This window comes from Callorhinchus milii, unplaced genomic scaffold (assembly GCF_018977255.1).
Source record: "Callorhinchus milii isolate IMCB2004 unplaced genomic scaffold, IMCB_Cmil_1.0 Scaffold2, whole genome shotgun sequence".
Lineage (NCBI taxonomy): Eukaryota > Metazoa > Chordata > Chondrichthyes > Chimaeriformes > Callorhinchidae > Callorhinchus > Callorhinchus milii.
This window is the reverse complement of record NW_024704743.1, coordinates 103120961-103144668: the sequence shown is the minus strand read 5'-3', so window position 1 is coordinate 103144668 and position 23708 is coordinate 103120961. Positions and strand designations below refer to the sequence as shown.

Genomic DNA, 23708 nt, shown 5'->3' with positions numbered 1-23708 from the left:
TTGGCTAATTAGATGGTGCAGTGAGAGGAATAACTGAAGAGATTGGCTGATTAAATCATGGATTGAGTTGTTTTGGTGAATTGGATCATAGAGGGAGTTGATTGGATGGTGACTAAGGAGGGGATTCAATAATGTTAACTGGTTAAACTTCAACAGGTACAATGTAGGGGCCCCAAGGTTTGCCTTTTACCAACTGAGCCTATTGCTCTTGAGGATCAGGTAAACAGGGCGAGAATGCATATTCTTCATTACGGTGATGGGTTTCAGACAACCAACTGCAAAAACTGTTAATTGTGTTTGTATGAATTTAGCCTGATGCCATGTTTATATTCCAAGTGTTTGCAGAACAATTTAAATAGAATTTCAATAGAATCTGTTACAATACATTTAGTTTTTGAGCTCATATGCTCTAGATTGCTTACAAATATACAGTTACTATACTTTATTGTAAATGTTGTGAAGTATGTTGAGACATCTTAATTATGTGATACATTACAATACCAAATGCTAGGATTATTGTTTATCACTTAGTCTTATCTTTGGCTCTGTCCGTTGACCCCAGGGGGTTAATTTGGCTAAACTGCCAGAGCAGGTTGCTACAGAATTGCTCATGCAGATTAGCAGTGTGAAAACTGCAGGAATTGCTCAGCCCAGCTGCCAATAAGCATTGCTAGATGGACCTTTTAACTCCCTCTTTAGAAATACAGAGAAATAACATTTTGATGTAGATATCTGTGCCTCCAGAGGCAGAGAGAACACCACAAAATAAATACAGCTCAAGACTGGGGATGCCACATTAACCCAGAAGACCCTTGCTCTGAGTCAAGATTGAGTGAGAACCAGTGTTGATAGTGTTTGCTGGAGGAGAGAGACTTTACATCCACAGTGCTTGGTCCACTTTTGGGCACAAATTATACTGTTCCCTTTCTGACGAGAACTTGTTCAATCCTTAATGTATGTCATTAGTTCTAGTCATATCTTAGTTCACAGAGAGAAGAAATTACAACAACAATTAGATTTACATATCACTTTTGAAGTTCAGACAATGTCTCAAAGCACTTCACATAACTGACTAGGAGCCCATATTTTCTTGGGTTTGGGGCGAGATAGAGGGACTCTGCAATGAAATTCCAGAAAGTGGAGTGGAATGGCTGAAAATTCACGGGGACACTTTCGATCTGTAGCTCGATGCATTATCCAATGCACCACTTGCAGTGCTGGGTCAATCTGTCATCTAACAGATGAAGATCACAGTGCTAAAGTTTATAATCGTTCAGACAGGGAAAGAATTAAATATCTTCTTCAGAGTTGATCTAGCAATAATAAAGTGATGTATGAGATCCTTAACTTGTTTAGCAGTGATAGATAATTAAGAACATAAAGGGGTCCACTTGTTGAACAGAAACATGTGCAGTGATCTGATATAGCGTCTCACAAGTCGGGAGGATGACTCAAAGCATTGCACAGGATATGACTGTATATTTGTAGACAAAATGCTACTTGTGGGACACTGTTGTGTGCTACTGGCTGCCGTGTTTCGCACACAAAATCAATTCACTTTACAGAATATTCTATGAAGCGCTTTGAGAATACATGATAAGGCGCAATATCAAATGAAAGGATTATTATTATTATGATCAAAGTAACATTAATTCAATCAAATAGTTCAGAGATGATTATTCAGAGGTAGACCTGTCTACTACAAAGAGAATGCTTTATTTTAACATTAAAACATTAACAAGTTCTGCCTTGGGTTTCAAATCTACCTTTCTTTTGATGCTTAAACATTTGTCTCAAGCACAAAAGAAAAAAACACCTCTCCCATGCAGGAGATTTCTGACACCAAGCTCTGTTGGTGTTGAGATGACTGAAAAAAACAGTTGAGTGAGAAATTCTGTTTGAGCAGATGATTGACCCTATAATGGTATCCAGAAAGCCAACTACTGAAAATTGGAATCAAATTAAATCAATTGTTTCCTCTGGTGATATCGAAAGGATAATATCCTATGTTAAATAAATCACAATAATCCTGCTGTACTTCAAGAATCTGCTGAACAATAACTTAAAAAAAGATCTTCCTTGGAGTGGCAGCATCTACTTTTCATTCCAGGTTAGTGATTCTGCAGGGAGACTGATTGTAATGATATCAACCTTGATGTTTTGTGCCTATAATGTGGAATCCCCAAGAGCACATTGGCAAGATCAGTAAATTTACAGAACATCAGAATTTCACCCCACCCTCTGATTCCACGATACAAAGAAGGGGGTTGATAAACAAAATGTGTATTTACCTCTTGCCTTCTTCTATTGAAACTACTACTTACCAGTGCTGCAGTAAAACATTTTCAGTGTTTCACAGAAATTAGGCTCACTTGGACGCTGATGTGTACAAGATGCAATGAAATGTTACTCTAAATTTTCGATTGTCCTGTGTCTGAAGGCCATTTCCTTTAACAAACATTCTGACTAGGTATTGAAAAGTGAATTTCTTTTCAATGTTTAAATATCTTCTGTCTTCACGTTGTCAATGTTGTAGTCTCCAATTTATAAAGATTCAAATTATTACATTCTGCTCCTTGTGTAGCTGAAGTGAAAAAAACGTACAACAATGATGTAATTCAAAGACCCCTTGCTAATGTGTGGACAGAACAAACAGAGTTAAATCACTCAAACAGTCCTCACAAAACAGGAAATACCTTTCATTAGTCAATGCACTGCATTGTTCACTGCAGTCACATGGCAGGAAGAGACTTCTGCATTATGTTCAACAAGATGTACTTGTTTGCCTACAGAAAAAGTGTCATCACACATTACAGTCTATCCTGTAAAGTGCTTTGATATGTCCTTCCGATGTGAAAGGAGCCATATCAATTGGAGGAATTATTTATTATATACTTGTTTGGCATTTGTAGCACAGCTACATGAAACAATGCCCAGAGCGTCACTAAATAGCACCTCTGACAATTCAGTACTGAAGTGGAATGCCAGGCAAGCTTAAAGTCCCACTGTGGGCTTGAACACATAACCTTTTGACCCAGAGATGAGACTGCTAGCAACTGAGCCAGGCTAAGATCTAAATCTCCAAATGTTGAATCCTGGTTTCACACCTCCATAAACCTAGCATATGAACTATTATGTCCCATGGAAAAAAAAATTCTCCAAGAATTTTTTTTCCTTCAGCTTTTCTCCTAAAGTCATTGGACTCTTTTTCTCATACAATATTTTATCATGGACGTTGGCTGCCTTCCAGCATGAAATGTCTGCTATTGATGAGTAAGGTCTGGCATTGAATGCTGGTGGGATCAAAGGGGACATTGCAGCTGAGCTGAATTGTGTCCTTATCTTGCAGTTCAACATTCGTGTCATCGGTAGAGGTTGTTAGATGCTGATTCTGTGAAACGCTTATGGTTGGGCACTTATAATTTTATATCAATGCACTCTGACTAAGATAGCTGTTAACAGCAGCAGTCACCATCTCACATAAGGGATTTAATAATAATTCTTACATTTTATATAGCTCCTTGCACAATGGGAGGATGTCGCAAAGCACTTCACAGGATATACATTAAAATGTACTATGTATATGTAGGCACACTTAGTAGCCAATTTGCACACAGCAATGTATCACAAAGAACCATAAAGTGAAATTTATGTTTTTCTCTGGGAGGTAGTTCATCTCAACATTGGAGAAACTCCCTTCTCTCTCAAATAATGCCATGGGATCTTTAACATCCATCTGAACATACTGATGGGTCCTCAGTTTAACGTCTGATCTGAATGGCCTTTGACAATGAGGTGCATCCTTCAGTGTCATTTTAAACTATTTGTAGTCAAAATCCTGACGGGGGCTTGAACCTACATCCTTCTGATTCAGGCGAGAGTGTTCCCAACTGAGCCAGGCTAAAGTACAAAATATTTGAGCTTGTGCTTAGCCTCGTGTGCTCAGTTCCACTGGAATGCTTTACAGTTGGCATCAATAATGACAGCACTTGAACATTCATACCTTCCTCAAGATGGTAGAAGTTATACCTTTCCAGTCTTGCAAATTGGGATGACACATTCAGTCTGTTAAACAATACCATTTTTACCCCCTAAAGTCTGGGCTGTAAAAGATGAGCACATTTAGACTTTATTGCTGAGTAAAAATGGTTTATTAACCTAGACTTTGGCCAAAAGGTTGATCTTACTGATGATGTCCTTTGTATGGAATCAACCCTACAGTATATGTTTTTTCTTCATTACAACGTTTAACACAGGCAAACTGTGACTGTTGTTTAATGTGCAGTTCATGCAGTAGGCATTTTATACCTCATTTCTACTGAAAACGCCAACTAAATGTAATTCTTATAAAGATACATATTATGACTTGGACAGAATACTTACAGACATCCTCCTGGGTAACATGCGACAGCCTAGCCAAGAAAACTTGTGGAATGTTTTTGCCTCCCATCTCTGACAACTGATACAAAATACCCATTTTAGCAAACATAAACGTGAATCCCATAGAGCATTGCAAGGACAGTCAATTGCCAACACGGTTAGGAACAAACTCAAATCGCTTATGTGAGATGGCGACGGCTATTGTTAACAGCTGTCTTAGTCAGAGCGCATCAATATAAACAAATTAGTGAACAATGATGGATTTAGCTGTGTGCTATTATAGAGCTATATTTCTGACAATTTTTAAAAATGAATTTGATGACAATACTGTCAACCAGTAGCTGACTTAGAATTTGTAACAAGTATTGAACTTATAAATGAAAATGAAAACTGTTATTCATATTGTTTTTGACAATATGTGCACGAGAAATTTATAGAATCGTATCCAGAGAGTGGATATACTTAATGAGGACCATCAAATACAAGTCAGGAATGAAGTGCATCTCATATCGTATGCCTGTTGAATTGAATATAGGTTGGATTTTTCCAGGGGAGGAGAATGAACATAGGTAATGGAATAATGGTAACTGTCAGAAAAAAATATTGAACAGTTTTTCTATGTGATGTGCTGGAGCAAGATGGAGGGAGACTAAAAGACTGATGGATATGAACATTGTCATTTTGACATCTGCACTTATGCTTGTCTAAGCATGGACATCTGAAATGGTGCTTTGTACTTACTTTTAACAGTTAATTAATAGTATGAAACATCAGCAGATATAGTGAACAGATTGCTAGTTTCATAATCTTGTCAAAAAGTGTTATAAAATCGGCCATTGGTTTATTTTTCCTGAATGTTTGTGGGATATTGGTGTGTGCAATTCTCTTAAATTCTCTTACATAGCTTTGCCCCCCACCTTTGGATGTCCTGCTGACTTGAACGACTTGAAGTGCTCTGAGATGGTACCCTGCGTGGAGGGCAATAAGTGCAAGTTATTGTTGAAAGGTGTTGCGTGTAAATATAAATTTGGATAAGTTTCACTCTGAAGAGTTTCTTTTCCAGTCAGAAAAACCCTTGTTGGTCTAGACATTCCTCATACCTTATCTGTCAACCATTTGGAATGAACCTTGATGCTCTGCTTCACTGGACAAACATCCTATGTTACGGAAACTGGAATTATACATAGTAGCTAAATCGGAGCACTGTTACATTTGACCTAACCTCAACTACGCCAATTTGCTTTTGTTTATTGGTGCCTTACACTGTTGGACAAGGTGAACATTGTAGAACTGATACCATTTGGTCTCTTTCAAAATCCCGCTTGAAAAATGATACCCAATAGTAACAAATAAGTTATACATTATATTTAAGATAACTTATACTAAAGTAACTTAAATGTGCCTTGTATTTTGTATTGTAGAAGTCCTGTAGTTTAGTAGTTAGAGCACTCCCCTTGCTAGTGAGAGACCTGGCTTCGATTCCCAGCAGGGCGAAACCTTGGGCAAGTTTCCTTACTGCCTAAGAATAATCCTTTTTTTTAAAAGAAATTTGGTCAATTCAATCCACGACTGTTTGGGGGATAGAGTTCCAGATTTCTACCACCCTTTGAGTGAAAAAATGCTTCCTAATTTCACTCTTAAATGGTCTTGTTCTAATTTTAAGTCTATGCCCCCTTGTTTTGCATTCCCCCAACATAGGAAATAGCTTTTCTGCATCTACCCTATCAAATTCCTTTATCATCCTAAAAATCTCCATCAAATCACCCCTCAATCTTCTAAACTCGATGGAATACAATCCAAGTTTATGCAGCCTTTCCTCGTAACTTAATCCCTTTTGGCCTGGTAACATTCTGGTGAACCTGTGCTGCACCTCCTCCAAGGCCAATATATCTTTCCTGTGGTGTGGTGCCCAAAACTGAATGCAGGTGGAGTCTGACTAACGCTCTATACAGCTGAAGCATCATTTCTTCCCCTTTGTATTCTAGGCCTCTCGAGATAAAGGCCAACATACTATTTGCCTTTTTGATTATGTTTTGCACCTATGAACTAGTTTTCAGTGTTTTGTGGATATAGACACGCAAATCTTTTTGTTCTTCCACAGCTCTTAATTTCTCCCCATTAAGAAAATATTCTACCCTATCTTTTTTCAGTCCATAGTGGATGACCTCGCACTTCCTTACATTGAATTCCATCTGCCACAGCTTTACCCACTCGCTTAATCTGTCTAAGTCCCTTTGTAACTTCCTACTTCCATTTCCAGGCAGGGCGAAACCTTGGGCAAGTTTCCTTACTCCACACGCCTAATAATAATCCCTCCAAAAAAACAAAAAAATAATAAATTGGTCATTTTCAATCCATGACTGTTTGTGGGACATTGCTGTGCGCAATTGGCTGCCACGTTCGCCCACAAATATACAGTCAATTCACTTTACAGTATATTCTGTGAAGCGCTTTGGGACGTCCTCCTGACGTGAAAAGCGCTATATCAAATGCAAGGATTATTATTATTATTGTTATTATCTTCACTGTTGCTGAGCCTCCTATCTTCGTGTCATCCGCAACTTGGATATAAAACTTTCTATTTCTTTATCCAGGTCATTTATGTATGTGGCAAAAAGCTGAGGTCCCAGTACAGACTCCTGCGGGACACAACTTGTCACGTCCCCCCAATCAGAGAACGTTCCCTTAATCCCTCCCTTCTGTTTTCTGCCTTCCAACGAATTGCGAAGCTACGTCACAAGGTTACCTCAGATTCCGGGCATTTCAATTTAGGACTTTGCAGGATTTGATGATCCTTTTACAGTTTGTTGTCCTAATCTACCAAAGAAATTATGCTTTTTATGCCGATTCTTCTTCAGATGGATGTTAAATATCCACTGGTACTAGTCAAAAAGAGAAGGGAGCTTCTCCTGATATCCTGTCCAACAATCCCCCAAATAAAATTGGTTATTCACTCCATGGTTGTTTGTGGGACATTGCTGTGCACAACTGGCTACTGTGTTTCGCCCACGAAATACATAGTCAGTTCACTTTACAGTATATCATTTGCAGTGCTTTGAGATGTTTCAACAATGTGATAATGTGATCAATGTGATCAATCAAATGCAATAATTCAAATTATTTCTGAACAAAGTGTCAACAAAGTGTGCCATCCATTAAACCAAGGATGGTTGTCCGTGCCAAGGTAATAATGACATGGCACTTTACCGTACCGAATATGCTTTGCCTGAGCCCAGATGAAAGATGCAAATTTTGACAGCCAGATAGGAAGACAGTGATTGACAATGTTCTCCTGAGACTATCCCAGTTCACCTTTGTGCCTGGTGTTCCTTTTAAGATGTCAACAAAAAAACCTTTCATGCAACCTAAGTGGTAGTCGTTAAGACAGCTGGGGCTTTCTTGAATACTTTCAGGCAATCAAGAGAGTCTGTCTTAGCTGGATCTAAAGTAGACATTACTTTTAGTGGCAGAGCACACTGCATATGTTAGTCCTCAAGACTTTGAAGGTACTTGCATAACGTTAGCAATCCATGCTCGGAATATAAACCAGTGGCATCGCTATCAACATTATGGTCCCAACAATGTAAATCATAGGCAATAAGGTTAATATTTGTAGACTGATTGGTCTTTTAAGAATGATTCACAGATAATCTGTCAGAACTTCAGATGATAAAATGTGAGAGGGATGATAGGCTGACCAAAAATACAGCACCATTCATATAACATGAATCATGTGCAGAAATAATGTTTCAGTTCAATTAGTATGAGTAGCAATTTTTTAACTGGTAAAATTATCCTTACATTGACAGCAGTTGGAATGTGGATTCTCAGCCACAAACCATTGCTCAAACAGAGTCCATTGTTTTTTTTAAAAGGGAATTGGATACTTGCTAAAAGAGGATGAATATTAAAGTGTTTCGCATGAGAGTGGGATTAAATTGTTCGGTAGATTGTGTGGCGGAAAAGTGCTCAAATGCTACTTCGAAACATTCTGACATGAAAGGCGCAGTATAAATTGTATTACTATATTGTAAAACACCAGAATCGGTAAGGAGGCCTGAAATTCCAAGTTGTCAAAGCAAAGCAAGATCATTTGATTAAAGGCACCAAATCACGGAAAATTCTAAAATCCAATCTATTTTAGGAACCAATTCTTTTTGAGAATTACAGAAATCTGCTTCTGAATTAAGACTGAATTAATTTAATAATTGGTCAGATCGCATTCCCAATGCTTACTCTCTGGATTTGTGCATGATGGATGGACATTTGTTCTGCTGACACTTGCGGGTTCACAACAAAACAAGGAGAAGGAAGGGAGAACCTGGGGGAGCGGAGGGGATGATGACCAGTAGGAATCCTTTGGAATAAATCCAAAATCTCTGCTTATCAACAAGTGAAGTAGCTTACTGCAAAATTATACTGACTTGACCATGATGGCAAAGAATATAGTGTTGAACGACAATATTCAGCAGAAGCTAAAATGAAGCCCAACAGGTTGAACTAATGATTGATAAACATGGATAAATGCAAATGAGTACATGCAGGTGTGTTGACTTTGATTCTGAGATGAATATTCAAACCTTACTGAAGTTAACAAAAGCAGATTTAAAACTTGTTACAGACCTGTCATCAGAAATGTCTTCGCAGTGTGTGATCACAATGATTAAGGCAAATTCATTATTAGGTTATACTAAAGGCTACACTTCAGAAACATAAGAATCCAACGCAAAAGATGTCATTAGCTGTATATTATAAGCTAATGTGATCACCTGTTGAATGTGGCATTTACTTTTGTTCACTGTACCCACAGTGGACATTTTCAGTAAGTTTGCTGCACATCCTTTCCACCTCACCACAATGGATTAACTGTCAGTAATTGTACCTGCAATCTCTGGATTTCAGTACCTGAGTCCATCCATCTCGTCCCCTCCCTCCACATCTTCAAAACTGCGACAGAATCTGCCATTTCAACTGCACCTTTGGCCATTACCTCACCCCTCAGGCCGCTGAAACTCTTGTTCATGCCTTCATCACCCAGGCTCGACTATGCAAATGCCCTGCTTGTCGGCCTTCCCAACACCTCTCTCCACAGGCTGCAGATAATCAGATAATCCAGAACTCTGCAGCTTGTGTCCTCTCCCGCACCAAACTCCGTGACCCCATCTCCCCCACTCTTGTCCGACTCCATTGGCTCCCTATCCTTCAGAGGATCCAGTTCAAGATCCTGGTCCTCACATACAAAGCCCTCCATGGCCTCGCCCCACCCTACCTCTGCAACCTCCTAACCGCCTACCAACCCGCCCGTTCCCTCCGCTCAGCCGGCTCTGGCCTGTTCCACGTCCCCCGACCCACCCGCCCCACCATTGGCGGGAGAGCCTTCAACCACTCTGCCCCCAACCTCTGGAATTCCATCCCCCAGTCACTCCGCCTCGTTCCCTCCTTAGCCTACTTCAAGTCCCGCCTCAAGACCCTCCTCTTCAACCATGCCATCAGCCACCCGCCTTCCCCTCCCCTCTCCCCCCCTGACCCCAGCTCGGGTCTGAAATACTGTACTCTGTCCAGCGCCGTGTGACGTCTTCCCGACGATACTCTTCGATACTCTTGCCCCCATCACTTCCCGCACTGTCTCCTACTCCCGCTCCTCCCCCTGGTACACCACCCACCTCCGCTCACTGAAAAGCCAGGTGCGGGCTGCTGAACGCACCTGTGTCAAATCTGGCCTAACGGTCCACCGACAAATCTGGCTGGACCTCCTCAAAATTTACCGCTCCACTCTAGCCTCGGCCAAGTCGTCCTTCTACTCCAGGATAATCCTGGAGGCAAAGAACAACCCCAGGCTACTGTTTTCCACCACAACCCGACTCCTTCGTCCCCCCCGCCACCCCGCGCAGGTCATCTCCGCCAACCTTCACTGCGAGGAGATGCTGGATTTCCTTGAATCCAAGATCAAGGGAATCCGCTGCGCGGTCACTTCCCCTCCAACTTCCACCCACCACCCACCCCTTCCCTCCCACACTCTGACTCCTACCCATCCTCCCCTACACACCTACGTACCCGTTTCCCCACCCTCTGTCACTGAACTCATCCAATCCCTAAAACCAACCACCTGCTCCCTTGACCCCATCCCCACTCCACTCCTTATCTCCCAGCTCCACTTTCTTGCCCCACATATCACTGACATCATCAACCTGTCCCTCTCCTCTGGCTCTGTCCCCATTCCATTAAAAACTGCCATCATCACGCCCACCCTGAAAAAGCCCTCCCTTGATGCGTCGCAGCTATCAAGTTACCGGCCCATCTCCAACCTTCCCTTTCTCTCCAAGGTCTTGGAAAGAGTTGTCGCCTCCCAACTGCGCTCTTTCCTTTCCACCCATTCTCTTTTCGAACCCCTTCAGTCAGGTTTCCGTGCTGCTCATAGCACAGAAACTGCCCTGGTCAAGGTCACCAATGATATCCTGACCATCTGTGACCAGGGCTCCCTCTGTCTCCTCGTCCTCCTCGACCTATCGGCAGCATTCGATACGGTCGACCACGCTATCCTACTCCACCGCTTGTCCTCCCACCTCAACCTTCAAGGCACTGTCCTTGAATGGTTTAGGTCGTACCTTTCTCACCGTCTTCATTTTGTCTCGACGAATGGCTTCTCCTCCACCCCCCGCACTGTCTCATGTGGTGTCCCTCAGGGCTCTGTCCTTGGTCCCCTCCTCTTCACCCTCTATCTTCGCCTTGCTTCCTCCCTTTCCTCCTTCAAGGCCGGTCTCAAAACCTTTCTCTTTGACCGTGCCTTCAGCTCCCCTCTCGACACTCTTCCTCCTCCTCGCTCCCTCCCTTCCCTCCCCTCACCCTGACCATTTCCCCCCTCCTCTCTCCCTCCCTTCCCTCCCCTCACCCTGACCATTTCCCCCCTGCTCGGGTCATGACCCAACTGTGCAGCGCCTTGGGACGTCCTCCTGACGTGAAAGGCGCTCTATAAATGGAATCTTGTTGTTGTTGTTGTTGTTGTATATGCTCCCCCTTGGTGACATCATCCGCAGACATGGGGTTAACTTCCACATGTATGCGGATGACACCCAACTCTACCTTTCCTCCTCTACTCTCAACTCCACGACCACCGATGTCCTGACAGCCTGCCTGTCCGACATCGAGTCCTGGACGAGAGACAACTTTCTTCAGCTCAACGTGCGAAAAACCGAGGCCCTCCTGATTGGCTCACGTCAGCGCCTCCGCACCTCAGGCGCTGACACCATCAGCATCCAAGGCTGCACTCTCCACCTCGCAAAGCCAGTCAGGAACCTCGGCGTTTTGTTCAACCCTGAGCTGTCCTTTCTCCCTCACATCCGCACCACAACTGGCACCGCCTTCCATCACCTCCGGAACATCGCCAGACTACGGCACTACCTCACCCCTCACGCTGCTGAAACCCTGGTTCACGCCTTTGTCACCTCAAGGCTGGACTATGGGAACTCTCTCCTCGCCGGCCTTCCCGCCACCTCCCTCCACAAGCTGCAGGTCATTCAGAACTCTGCAGCTCGTGTACTGTCCCGCACCAGGCTTCGGGACCACATCACTCCCACCCTCGCTCGCCTCCACTGGCTCCCCATCCCCCAGAGGATTGATTTCAAGATCCTCATCCTCACCTACAAGGCCATTCACGGCCTTGCTCCCTCCTACCTCTCCAACCTACTATCCCCCTACCTACCTGCCCGTACCCTCCGTTCCTCTGGCTCCGGTCTGCTCCACGTCCCCCGCCCCAACCGCCCTACCATCGGTGGTCGGGCCTTCAGCCTCTCAGCCCCCAGGCTCTGGAACTCCATCCCCCAGTGCCTTCGCCTTGCTTCCTCCCTTTCCTCCTTCAAGGCCGGTCTCAAAACCTTTCTCTTTGACCGAGCCTTCAGCTCCCCTCTCGACTCTCTTCCCCCTCCTCGCTCCCTCCCTTCCCTCCCCTCACCCTGACCATTTCCCCCCTCCTCGCTCCCTCCCTTCTCTCCCCTCGCCCTGACCATTTCCCCCCTGCTCGGGTCATGACCCAACTGTGCAGCGCCTTGGGACGTCCTCCTGACGTGAAAGGCGCTTTATAAATGGAATCTTGTTGTTGTTGTTGTTGTTGTTGACGTGAAAGGCACTATACAAATGTAATCTTGTTGTTGTTGTTGGCTACCTTCTCTCTCTCTCCTCCTATTCTCCCCCTCCCAACCCCCATTACCCATGCTCAGGCTCCCAGTCAGCTGGGTGAAGTCCTTTGAGGTGCCCTCCCAATAGGAAAGCTGTTTTACAAATCTAAAATGTTGTTGATGTATTATGATGCAAAAGAGAGAATCTACATTGATTATGAAGATCTAGACTTCTAAATTCTTTTTATTAAGAAATACCATAAATTCGACTCCATTGAATCTGCAAAATGCCACTTGATATACAGAATATGAAACAGAATCCAATAATTATACAACACGACTAGCTCAAAGGGTACAAATTGCAAGCAGCAACTGATTGCATCAAGACTTCCTCAGCAGATTGATGGTGTGTAGAACTCTTGCCAAATATAAATGTGCGGTCCAAAACGTACAGTAGTGCTGAGAAACACTTTGGTCTCTGTTGACAGTGTGGAATCAGAGACTTAATTCCCAAGGTTGAATTGATCAATAGCCTTTCTCCTGCCATACATTCTATTAAAATCCTATCCCAGATAACCTCAGACCCCTCTGTTAGAAAAGCTTATTGAAGAACAGATATGGAATTTCCAATAATTTCTGAACCATAACTCCAGGAATTTCTTTGATATTTCAAATATCATTCTCAATCGGAAGACTATTAAGACAATGTTGTTCTTGCCAAATAAGATGAGGGTTTATTTCCCACACATTTTACAAAAAAATATAATCTTCATCAAATAAATCAAAGTGGAATAAGCAGAAAAAATGTTTGAAAAGGTCATGCTGTCTGAATCTATTCTACTTGTCAAGCCAAACTGAACCCACTGAAAATTAAATGCTTTGGTTAAAATTAAAGACTAATTCAATAAGTTAGAAAAAAATTCATTTCAGCAAGTAGTATTTCTCCATAAAATAACTCACTTTGGAAACAAATTTACAAGGTCGATAGAACCAATATTTTAAATATCTTTCTGAATCTAAGACCAGTGAGTGTGAATGCTACAACGCACAATTAATGAAAATACTTATCAAATTGTGTTACTGACTTTACACTAGCATGACTTTAATATGACACCAAATGTTTGGAACTGAGGAACTGTTCATGAAGAACAGGTATGCTTTACACCCACATGTTATAATCCGTTTAACATTTTAGTAATAAAGGTTAATTGAAAACAAAATCCCTGAATTTGATATAGTGCCTTCAATGTCAGAGAAAATATCAAAAGGGCTTCACAGGATTTCACTGTGAAGTCCAGTGACATGTGTATTTTATAGGCAATGCAGCAACCAATTTGCACACAGCAATATCTCAGATAATGACATGAAGGATCATTGCCCAGGACTGTGGGAGAAACTTCCTTCTCTTTTTGAAGAGTGCCACGGCATCTTTAATGTTCACTTAAATGGGAAGACGGGACCTCAGTTTAATGTCTCATCCAAAGGATGGTACCTCCAACAACACGCAGCATGTCCCCAGCACTCCCCTGTCAAGCATAAATATACACTTATAAATATAATACAATTTGTACATAACAATGTTTAATAAAATATCCAACCACCAGCTTTAGTGCAAACCCTTCACTGTTCAACACTTTGGTATGTCCTCCTAATGTGAATGGCGCTATTTAGATGCAATTTCTTGTTATTGTTAAGCATCTAAGCATCAGCTTAGACTGATCAAAGTGAACTCAAAGTTCATGACGAGGGGCTTGAACCCACCATCTAGTCTTGATTCCACTTGTGAATTAGAATTTTATCTCTCATGATTTCCATACTTCTAGGAATGATTTGTCAGTAGATCATTTTCTTCTCCTGAAGGTCAGATTATTGTGCTGTGGAGAAATGGAATTTGTACAGGATAAGCCCTGCTACTGATGTATTGCTTTTATGTCATTTAGGATAACTTGATACCTTAGTCTCGTATGTTGTGTTAGTTTGATTAATATGTGCACTTTATTTTGTCAGTAATAATATGATAATTCATTCTTTTGGCTTTGTAATAATCTGCATCACATAAAGGATTTTGATTTCAAACATAATTTATTATTAATTAAAGGAACTCCTCAGGTTCATATCTATTGAGTTGATGAATTGACATTAATTATAAAATACAGATAAAGAGAATGAAACATCATTACATGAATCGTGTTGCTTAATTAGAGAATGATGTATGGGAAGTAAAAGATAATGGTGAAACAATGGCACTGTAACTTTGAAAATGCTACAGGAACTTTCTGAATGTTATTTGTTAAATAGAATAAAACTGTGGCCGTTTGAAATCTGTATCAATAACCTTTTATTTACGTTGAGGACATTTCAAATCACGTCACTGGATATTCTGTAGTTGAACACAGTAGCTAATTTGCACAAAGCCATGTCCCCACGAACAGCCATGAAGTGAATGATCAATTTTATTTTGACTTAGGATTTATCTTAACATTTTGCAAATGTATGCTACAATTGTAACTGGGATAATAGTAAAGAAACATGAGAAAGGTGTTTAGGTATTTTGGGACATATATGCATGCGACAGCCAGGAAGGTGGAAGGCGAGATGGACCTTGGGCTTTTTCTCGTCTAGTATTTTCTTAAGTAAATAAATGGTTTTAGGTAAATTGTCAGATCTTAAAGCTGATAAATCCCCTGGATCTGATGGCCTACATCCTAGGGTTTTAAAAGAGGTGGTTACTGAGATAGTGGATGGCTTGTCTTTGATCTTCCCAAATTCTCTGGATTCTGGAACGGTTCCCATTGATTCGAAGATTGCAATCGTAACACCATTATTTAAGAAGGGTGGGAGAGAAAAGATGGGGATCTATAGACCAGTTAGTCTAACATCAGTGGTAGGGAAAATTCTTGAGTCCTTAATTAAAGATGTCGTTATGGGATTCCTGGAAGACCATAACAAGATTAGGCAGAGTCAACATGGCTTTACAAAAGGGAAGTCATGCTTAACTAATCTTTTAGAGTTTTTTGAAAATGTATCTAGCAGGTTAGATAGGGGGGAACCAGTAGATGTAGTATATTTAGATTTTAAAAAGGCATTTGACAAAGTGCCACACAAAAGGCTATTGCACAAGGTTAAGGCCCATGGGATTAATGGGAACATATTAGCATGGATTGAAGAGTGGCTAACGGGTAGAAAACAGAGAGTAGGGATAAACGGGTCATTCTCGAATTGGCAGGATGTGACTAGTGGAGTGCCACAAGGATCAGTGCTTGGGCCTCAGCTATTTACAATTTACATCAATGATCTAGATGAGGACATTGAATGTAACATATCTAAATTTGCAGATGACACTAAACTATTTGGGAGAGTAAGCTCTGAAAATGATGCAAAAAGATTGCAACGGGATACAGATAGGCTAGGGGAGTGGGCGAGTAGAGTGGCAGATGAAATTTAATGTGGGGAAGTGTGAAGTTATTCACCTAGGTAGTAAAAATAGAAAAACAGATTATTTTCTATAGGGGGAGAGATTAGATAGTGTTAGTGTTCAGAGGGATTTGGGTGTCCTTGTACACCAGTCTCAAAAAGTTAGTTTGCAGGTGCAGCAAGCAACTAAGAAGGTGAACGGCATGTTAGCGTTCATTGCAAAAGGTTTAGAGTACAAGAGTTGGGAAGTCTTGCTGCAACTGTATAGGGCCTTGGTGAGACAGCACCTAGAGTATTGTGTGCAGTTTTGGTCACCTTATTTAAAAAAGAACATACTTGCCCTAGAGGGGGTGCAGCGTAGATTCACTCGGTTAGTTCCTGGGATGAGGGGACTGACCTATGAGGATAGGTTAAATAAACTAGGGCTATATTCTCTAGAGTACAGAAGAATTAGGAGAGATCTTATTGAAACATATAAGATTCTTAAAGGGCTGGATAAAGTAGACACTGAGGGACTGTTTCCCCTGGTAGGAGAATCTATAACTAGGGTTCACAGTCTTAAAATTAAGGGTCAACCTTTTAGAACAGAGTTGAGGAAACATTTCTTCACTCAGAGGCAGAAGGCTATAGATGCTCAGTCCTTGAACATCTTCAAGGCTGAGACTGATAGATTTTTAAAAAATAGAGGGATTAGGGGATATGGGGATAGCGCAGGTAATTAGTGTTAGGTCAGAAGATCGGCCGTGATCTTATCGAATGGTGGGGCAGGCTCGAGGGGCCGAATGGCCTACTCCTGCTCCTAATTCTTATGTTCTTATATGTTCTTAAGGAGCATTAGGGACATATATAGAGATTAGACTACTTGACAGACGTCAGCCTTGGATCAAATGGCTTCTTTTTGCACTATACTTCTATAAAAATTAGATTTCATAAAAAGTTTCATACTGTATTACAGATTCAATGTAACTCATCAGTCAGTGTAGCAGAATATAAAACGTGCTGTCATCAGACATGGAGCTGCAGCTCTTCCAGTAATGGTAAAACATGGAGAATGTAAAAATGCATTGAAAGGACAACATATTGCAGTTATAAAGCAACTGTGTTCTTCCCTCACTCTGATTTCCACTCCTGTGAATAATGAGCCATTAACAACACCAATATTAATGACAATTATTTTAACCAACAAATGCTAGATGAACCGATTGAGAATCCATTAGCCAGATTGCCACAACAGCACCTAATATCATACTAATATCATCATGTTCTGGGACCAGAAAATACGACATCAGAATTTGAGCTAAAATAGAATCCTGTTGCACTTAATCTTTTATACCTAAAATGCTACCTCTTTGACTATGCCTTTGGTTACCAAATTAATAATAAATTGCTTTATTTTCCTGCAGCTGAAGATGGGTGTGGTGGAACTGTACAAGGATCCAGTGGCATTGTTTCCAGCCCAAACTTTCCCGGCGAGTACAGCAATAATGCAGACTGCACTTGGACTATTGCTGCAGAGCCTGGAGATACCATCTCCCTCATTTTTACCGATTTTCAGCTTGAAGAAAAGTATGATTACTTAGAAATTGAAGGGTCAGAGCCCCCATTAATATGGTAAGTAAATTGTTTTTCTATTTCTAAAGGATATTTTTTCCTTAATTTCAGAAGATTATTGTATATCAGTGAATATTGTTCAAATAAAAGTGAATAAGTGAATATGGAAACTATTTAGTGACTTGGCATCTCTAATTATCATGCTTGATGCTCTCTGGAATTATGGATTTACAACATCTCAGTGTGCAGAACATAGTATTTTTACTAAACTGTTGATACATCAGTTCATCAGTAAGTTGATGGACTGTAAAGTATTAATTAATCAGTAATAATTGAACCAAATACCTTGATCGAAATATTAAATCATGGATATTGCACTGGAAACTAGATTTTAATTAGCTTGTCATTCTACCAGGTCAGCATCTGATTAGCTGATCTGTATCAGCAAAACTATAATGTAAATACATTTATGTTATGCACATTTGTTCATCAGTGTTGAGTAAGAAGTGTTTTTTGTCTGTTATGCCCAGCTGCTATAGTTCATTCATAATTCTCACACATACCCTGTGTTTACTTTCTATTGGGGTCTATTTTGAAATCATACCTAATGGGATAGTTTGATAAGGAATCTAAATGAGGGAAGTACTTCATGCTGACTCGCGGGAAATTTGCTGTTCAGATAAATTGTGTAGGTGCAGAGCTCCTGCAGCTTATCATGATGCATTTCCTGTATACTTATTTTGCTGTCCCATTGGAGATTGCTAGCTATTAATCCCCAATATCTGAAATATAACTAATCCAATGTTGTTTTGTATTAAGTGATTTTTGCCATGATTATTTGTGATGTTTGAGTTTGGCACAATCTAGATCTTCCATATTTAGGCTATTGGTAACTCTAGGAAACTTCAGCTTCCATTATCTTTCCTACCACCGATGCTAAGCTGACAGGTCTATAGTTCCCTGAGCTTGTTCTATCTTCCATTTTAAATATAGGTATAATATTAGCTATCTTCCAGTCCTCTGGCACTACTGCCTTTTGTAATGAATTATATATATATATATGTGTAATAGTGGCTCTTCTATCTCTTCCTTAGATTGATTTAATATATGCGGATAGAATCCATCCGGACCAGGGGTTTAGTCCTTCCTGAGTTTGGTTAGCTTATTGATTATCTCCCCCCTTTTTATCTTAAATGTATTTATATCACTCTGATCTCTTCTTCTGCTGTCATGTCCACCTGATCCATCTCCCTGGTACAGTTTGACAAGCTGTGCACTCCTTTTGCCAATTTAGCGTTAACAAATATTTTTTATCTGACAAAGTATAGAATGTGTGCTTGCTTCATAAACAATTGAAATTTGTCATTTGGAGTTTTTTCATTTGCACAATTGTGTATTCTGTTAGAGTATAACTAAAACACGTGTTTAAACTGAGAACTGGTCATCAAATCATGGCCTGTAGTTCACTCAGCTACACACAGAGCAGCCCTGCTTAACTCCCTTCTCTACAGTACAAGTTTGCACATAATGCAGTTGCACTGTTCTCTACTGTTGCACATTAGTCCTACATGCTTCCTGTGCACTGGCTGGCTTTTTGAGCTAAATGCCTGAGTTCTGGATTATTGGTTACTTGTGAATTCCAGCTTCGTTGTGCATTCACAAAGCAGTAAGTTGTGTTGGAAGGCTCCAAACAACCAAGACGTTGGCTAATTTGGCTTCCTGCTCCGAAACTAACTAGCTGATTTCCGGTTCATAGTGTTGTCATATCCTGCTTTGCAATGCAGGAAATGAGAGTGATATCAGTGGTGTTCTGATGACCCAGAATTGGCCTTATTTTAGAGCAAGAAGCACAATAGATGCCGTCAGTCCACAATGCAACCATATCATCAGTGAATTTATGCTCTAAAGTGCGCTATAATGGGGCTGCACTTTACTTCTTGAGCACAGGAATTTTAACGCTTTTGTTATGCTGGAATCTTGCTAAGAAATACCACAAATTTGTACATCCTTATAGAATTTCATGCACACTCCATTTAACTATCAGGGCCCCTGTTACCTATTTCCTGTTTGCTGGTGAACTGATGTGAATAAATATTATTAGTAAGTATAAATACCCTGAATTATCATGTTAATTTTATATTATGATGAACAATTAACAAGCAAAAGAAGAAAAGTCATTTTTTATTTTCATTGAAAAAATGTTGGTTTTGAACTTCTCTTCCCTTTGGTTCTGCCTGATTTTAATTCCCAGCTCCTCCAGAGAAGTTATTACTCTTTACCTAGAGAGTTCATCTGATCATTAACTTCTGCCAAAAATGTGTCGGATGACCATTATTGGCAGAGGTTTACAAGAATGTTTTTGGTTAATGCAAGTTTGCTGCCTTGTCTTGAAAGAAACGTGTCCCTTCCTTGACTAACTTTGCTAAATATCCTACTGGGATCAGAGATTCATTAGGCCAGGAAATGTTTAATCAAGGAGATATCCTACTACTCTGCAGAGAAATGGCTCAATGTACCAAAATTCTCTCTAACTTAGTGACCTCTGGTGGAAAGTGTGCAAATATGTGGCTTGGGGTGAAATATAATACTTTCCTGTTAAGAACTCTTGCTGCCCAGGGACATACCTGAAGAAAGGTCACTCAGGCACTGCACTGGCGAGCTGCTGCTGCTTGTGGAACTACACTTTTGTATGAATCATACTGTTCTCAGGAAATGAGATTTAAGGGGAGATTTTTCCCCCAAAAAAACACAGCAACATTTTTTTTAAAAAACCGAGGCAGATTAAGACTAAAATGGGCTGAGTTGAAATTGGGTTCTCTTGGATCCATTGCTCATCCCTATAAGAAACATGCACATCAGCTCTGAGTATGTATTGGATTGGTTTATTATAGGTTTTAAATAGTCATCCATGTCAAACTTCATTGGCAAGGAAGAAGCTGCAAGACATCCAAGAACATGTTACATGTATGCATATTGTGATCTGAATACTGATTGGATCAAATATTTGCACATGCTAATTGCACATGAGTGAGGAAGCAATCCCAAGTAAGTTGTGTTGTTTAACATATCTCAAACCTGGAAGAGTCCTTACTCTGTCTTCGATTTAAATGTTAGCAATACAATAGAACTGTCTTTCTTTATGTGGATATATCACATTTTTTTNCACAAATGTTTCTTGATGGATTTTACAACCACTCTAAGTTTTACATGGTTTGGTGCATGGGAAATCAGGCAAAGAAACTGCAAAGAAGCATGTTTTATTCAAAGGAACATTTTAAATACTGACATTTCATTGTTGGAAATGGATTTGAAAATGTCAAATCAATATTTTGCTGCACATTAGGGCACTGTGTGTTTTCTTTTCCTTGTCACAGCTAATTCTCATGGGAGTCTCTTGGAAATAACGAGAGTTGCTTCATGACAGTTAGTTTTGTGAAGCACTTTGAGGCGTTCATCCTATGTGAAGGGCAATGTATTACTGAGTGTGGATGTTGTTGACTGTCCACAGAAAATTTCTTCTACCTCTGCAAAACAACCAATAATAACCAACACCAGAGGTTAAAATTAGCTTTTTTTTGAAGCTATGATATAGTGAATTTGTGATGTATAAATAGCTACCAGTTTACACAATTTTATAACAAAATTATATCTGGAAGCTATATAACTATTTAATCTTGAATGCCATCATGTTATGTTCTAAATTATTCATTCTAGTGCAGATTTTGACTAAGAGTGCTTAATGTGTGTGCAAAGTACCTGTTGTGGTTTGCCCATAACATACACAGTCCATCCACTTACACTATATCCTGTGAAGCACTTTGAGACATCTCAATGACTTGATTAGGCACCATATCAAATACAAAGATTATTTTATTATAAAGCATAGCAGGATTAGATCTTGAACTCTAATCTGCCATTTACTGAACAACTGTGCTAAGCAGAACTTAGTAAATGGGTCTTTGTTCCACTTGTCAGAAAACAACTGCACATTGATGCTAACATATATCCTTTAGTAAATACTCAGACTTGGGTTCTGCACATAAGGGAGAATACATTGCTGCTGAAGTTCTGAATGAATTTGTACCTAATGATAACAATAACTTCCAGGAATATCAATGTCTTACACTGACAACTGCTCAAGTGTTAGCACTTGCTGTTGGTCTCGCTCAGAGGAACTATTGAACTAGTTCAGTGGTTCCTTCTGAACTACTTCAGGAGGAGTAGTTGCTCCTGAACTAGAATGACAAACCTCAAATGAATTACCATGACAAGCCAGAAAAGGGATTGAAAACAATTTCACTTACCAGGACAGATTTGCTTTATCTCCATTGGCGTTAGCTGTAAAAATAAGTCGAGCAGTGAGATTTGACCAGCCATGTGAACATTTACATGCTGAAAGCATCCAGGTATCAGAGGGCAAAATATTCAAAATTGCAACCAAGAAAATTTATCTGTCACTCAGAGCAAAATATAAGGCATATCTGCTACAGTTGTATTACATGAACAATTCCAGCTTTTATTTTTCATTTTCTTGCTGAGATCTATATTTATTATTTTGAACCAAATGTGTGTGTTAAATGTCAATATAGTTCACCAACACTTAACAGAGAAAAATTAAGTGAATCCTGCAAAGCCCTTTGAGGATTATTATTCCTAATAATTATTATAAATATTTATTAATAATCATAACAGGCATGTGTCTCTACTTACCAGAAATTGATGGTGATATCTTTGCAGAAATTTACCAAAGCAACAACAAAACCACCCCTGCAAACAATAGTAATAAATCTGTGTTATACATTAAATCAAAGTGCAATCCATATTTACAGATAACCAGATGACTTCAGAATGACAGTGAGTTGAAGAAATATCACCAAGGAGAGTAACACACTAAATCTACAAGCACTAAAACAAATCCAGTGAGATGTCCTGTATAGCAAAAGGAAAGACAGAAGCTCTCAATATTTCACTGCTGTAAAATCTTTGCCATAAGGAATTCATAGAATTATACAGCACAGAAAGAGGCCATTCAGTCCATCGTTTCTGCATCGGCTCCTAAAAGAACAATCCAACTCAATCCCACTGGCCTGCTTTCTCTCCATAGCTCTGCAATCCTGTCCTCCCCAAATACCCATCTACTTCTCTCTTAAAAGTTGTTGTTGAATCAGCTTCCACTACCCTTTCAGGTAATGCATTCCAGATCCAAACAACTCATTGGGTGAAAACATTTTTCCTAACCTCCCCTCTGTTTCCTTTTAGCAACTATCTTAAATTGGTGTCCTCAGGTTACTGGCCCACATGCCAGTTTTTCCTGGTTCAACCTATCAAATCCTCTCATGATCTTGAAAACCTCTATTAAATCCCCTCTTAATCTTCTCTGCTCTAGGGAGAATAATCCTAGTTTCACTAATCTCTTCTCATAACTAAGGTCCTTCATTCCTGGTACCATCCTGGTAAACCTCCTTTGCACCCTCTCCAATGCTCTAACATTTTTCCTAAAGTGCGGTTCCCAGAACTGAACGCAGTACTCCAACTGAGGCCTAACCAGCATTTTATAAATATTCAACATAATCTCCTGACTTTTGAATTCTATGCCCCTATTTATAAAACCTAGTATCCCGTATGCTTTTTTAGCAGCATAATCTACCTGTCCTGCCACCTTCAGAGATTTGCTTACGTGGACCCCCAGGTCCCTCTGTTCATTTGCCCCCTTTAAGATTGTACCATCAGCTTATACTGCCTCTCCTCATTCTTCCTACCAAAATGCAACACTTCGCATTTCTCCATATTAAATCTCATCTGCCATGTTTCTGCCCATTTTACCAATCTGTCGAAGTCCTCTTGGAGTCTAGTGCTATCCTCTTCACCATTAACTACTTTTCCTAGCTTAGTATTGTCTATAAATTTGGAAATTGTGCTCCCTATATCCAGGTCCAGATCATTAATATAGATCAGAAAGAGCAGTGGTCCCAATACCAACCGCTGAGGGACACCACTACACACCTCCTTCCAGTCAGAAAAGCAACTGTTTACTACCACTCTCTGCTTTCTGTCTCCTAGTCAGTTCTGGATCCATGTTGCCACAGTCTCTTTAATACCATGGGCTTCTATTTTGTTTCTAAGTCTCTTATGTGGTACTTTGACAAATTGTTGGTTATCTATATTCACATTTAGTTTTGCAGTTCAATTATTATCTTTATATAATAATAATAATCCTTGCATTTGATATAGCGCTTTTCACGTCGGGAGGAC

The 23708-nt window shown here is 40.3% G+C and overlaps 1 protein-coding gene across 1 annotated transcript in view; it reads left to right on the top strand.

The window, feature by feature from the left end:
• The window catches only part of csmd3b (CUB and Sushi multiple domains 3b), a 773500-nt gene that overhangs the window by 326506 nt on the left and 423286 nt on the right, over window positions 1-23708 (top strand). The window contains exon 5 of the mRNA XM_042331884.1: window positions 17309-17516. Within this exon, the coding sequence (XP_042187818.1) occupies window positions 17309-17516 (208 nt within the window). The remainder of the gene's footprint in view (window positions 1-17308; window positions 17517-23708) is intronic.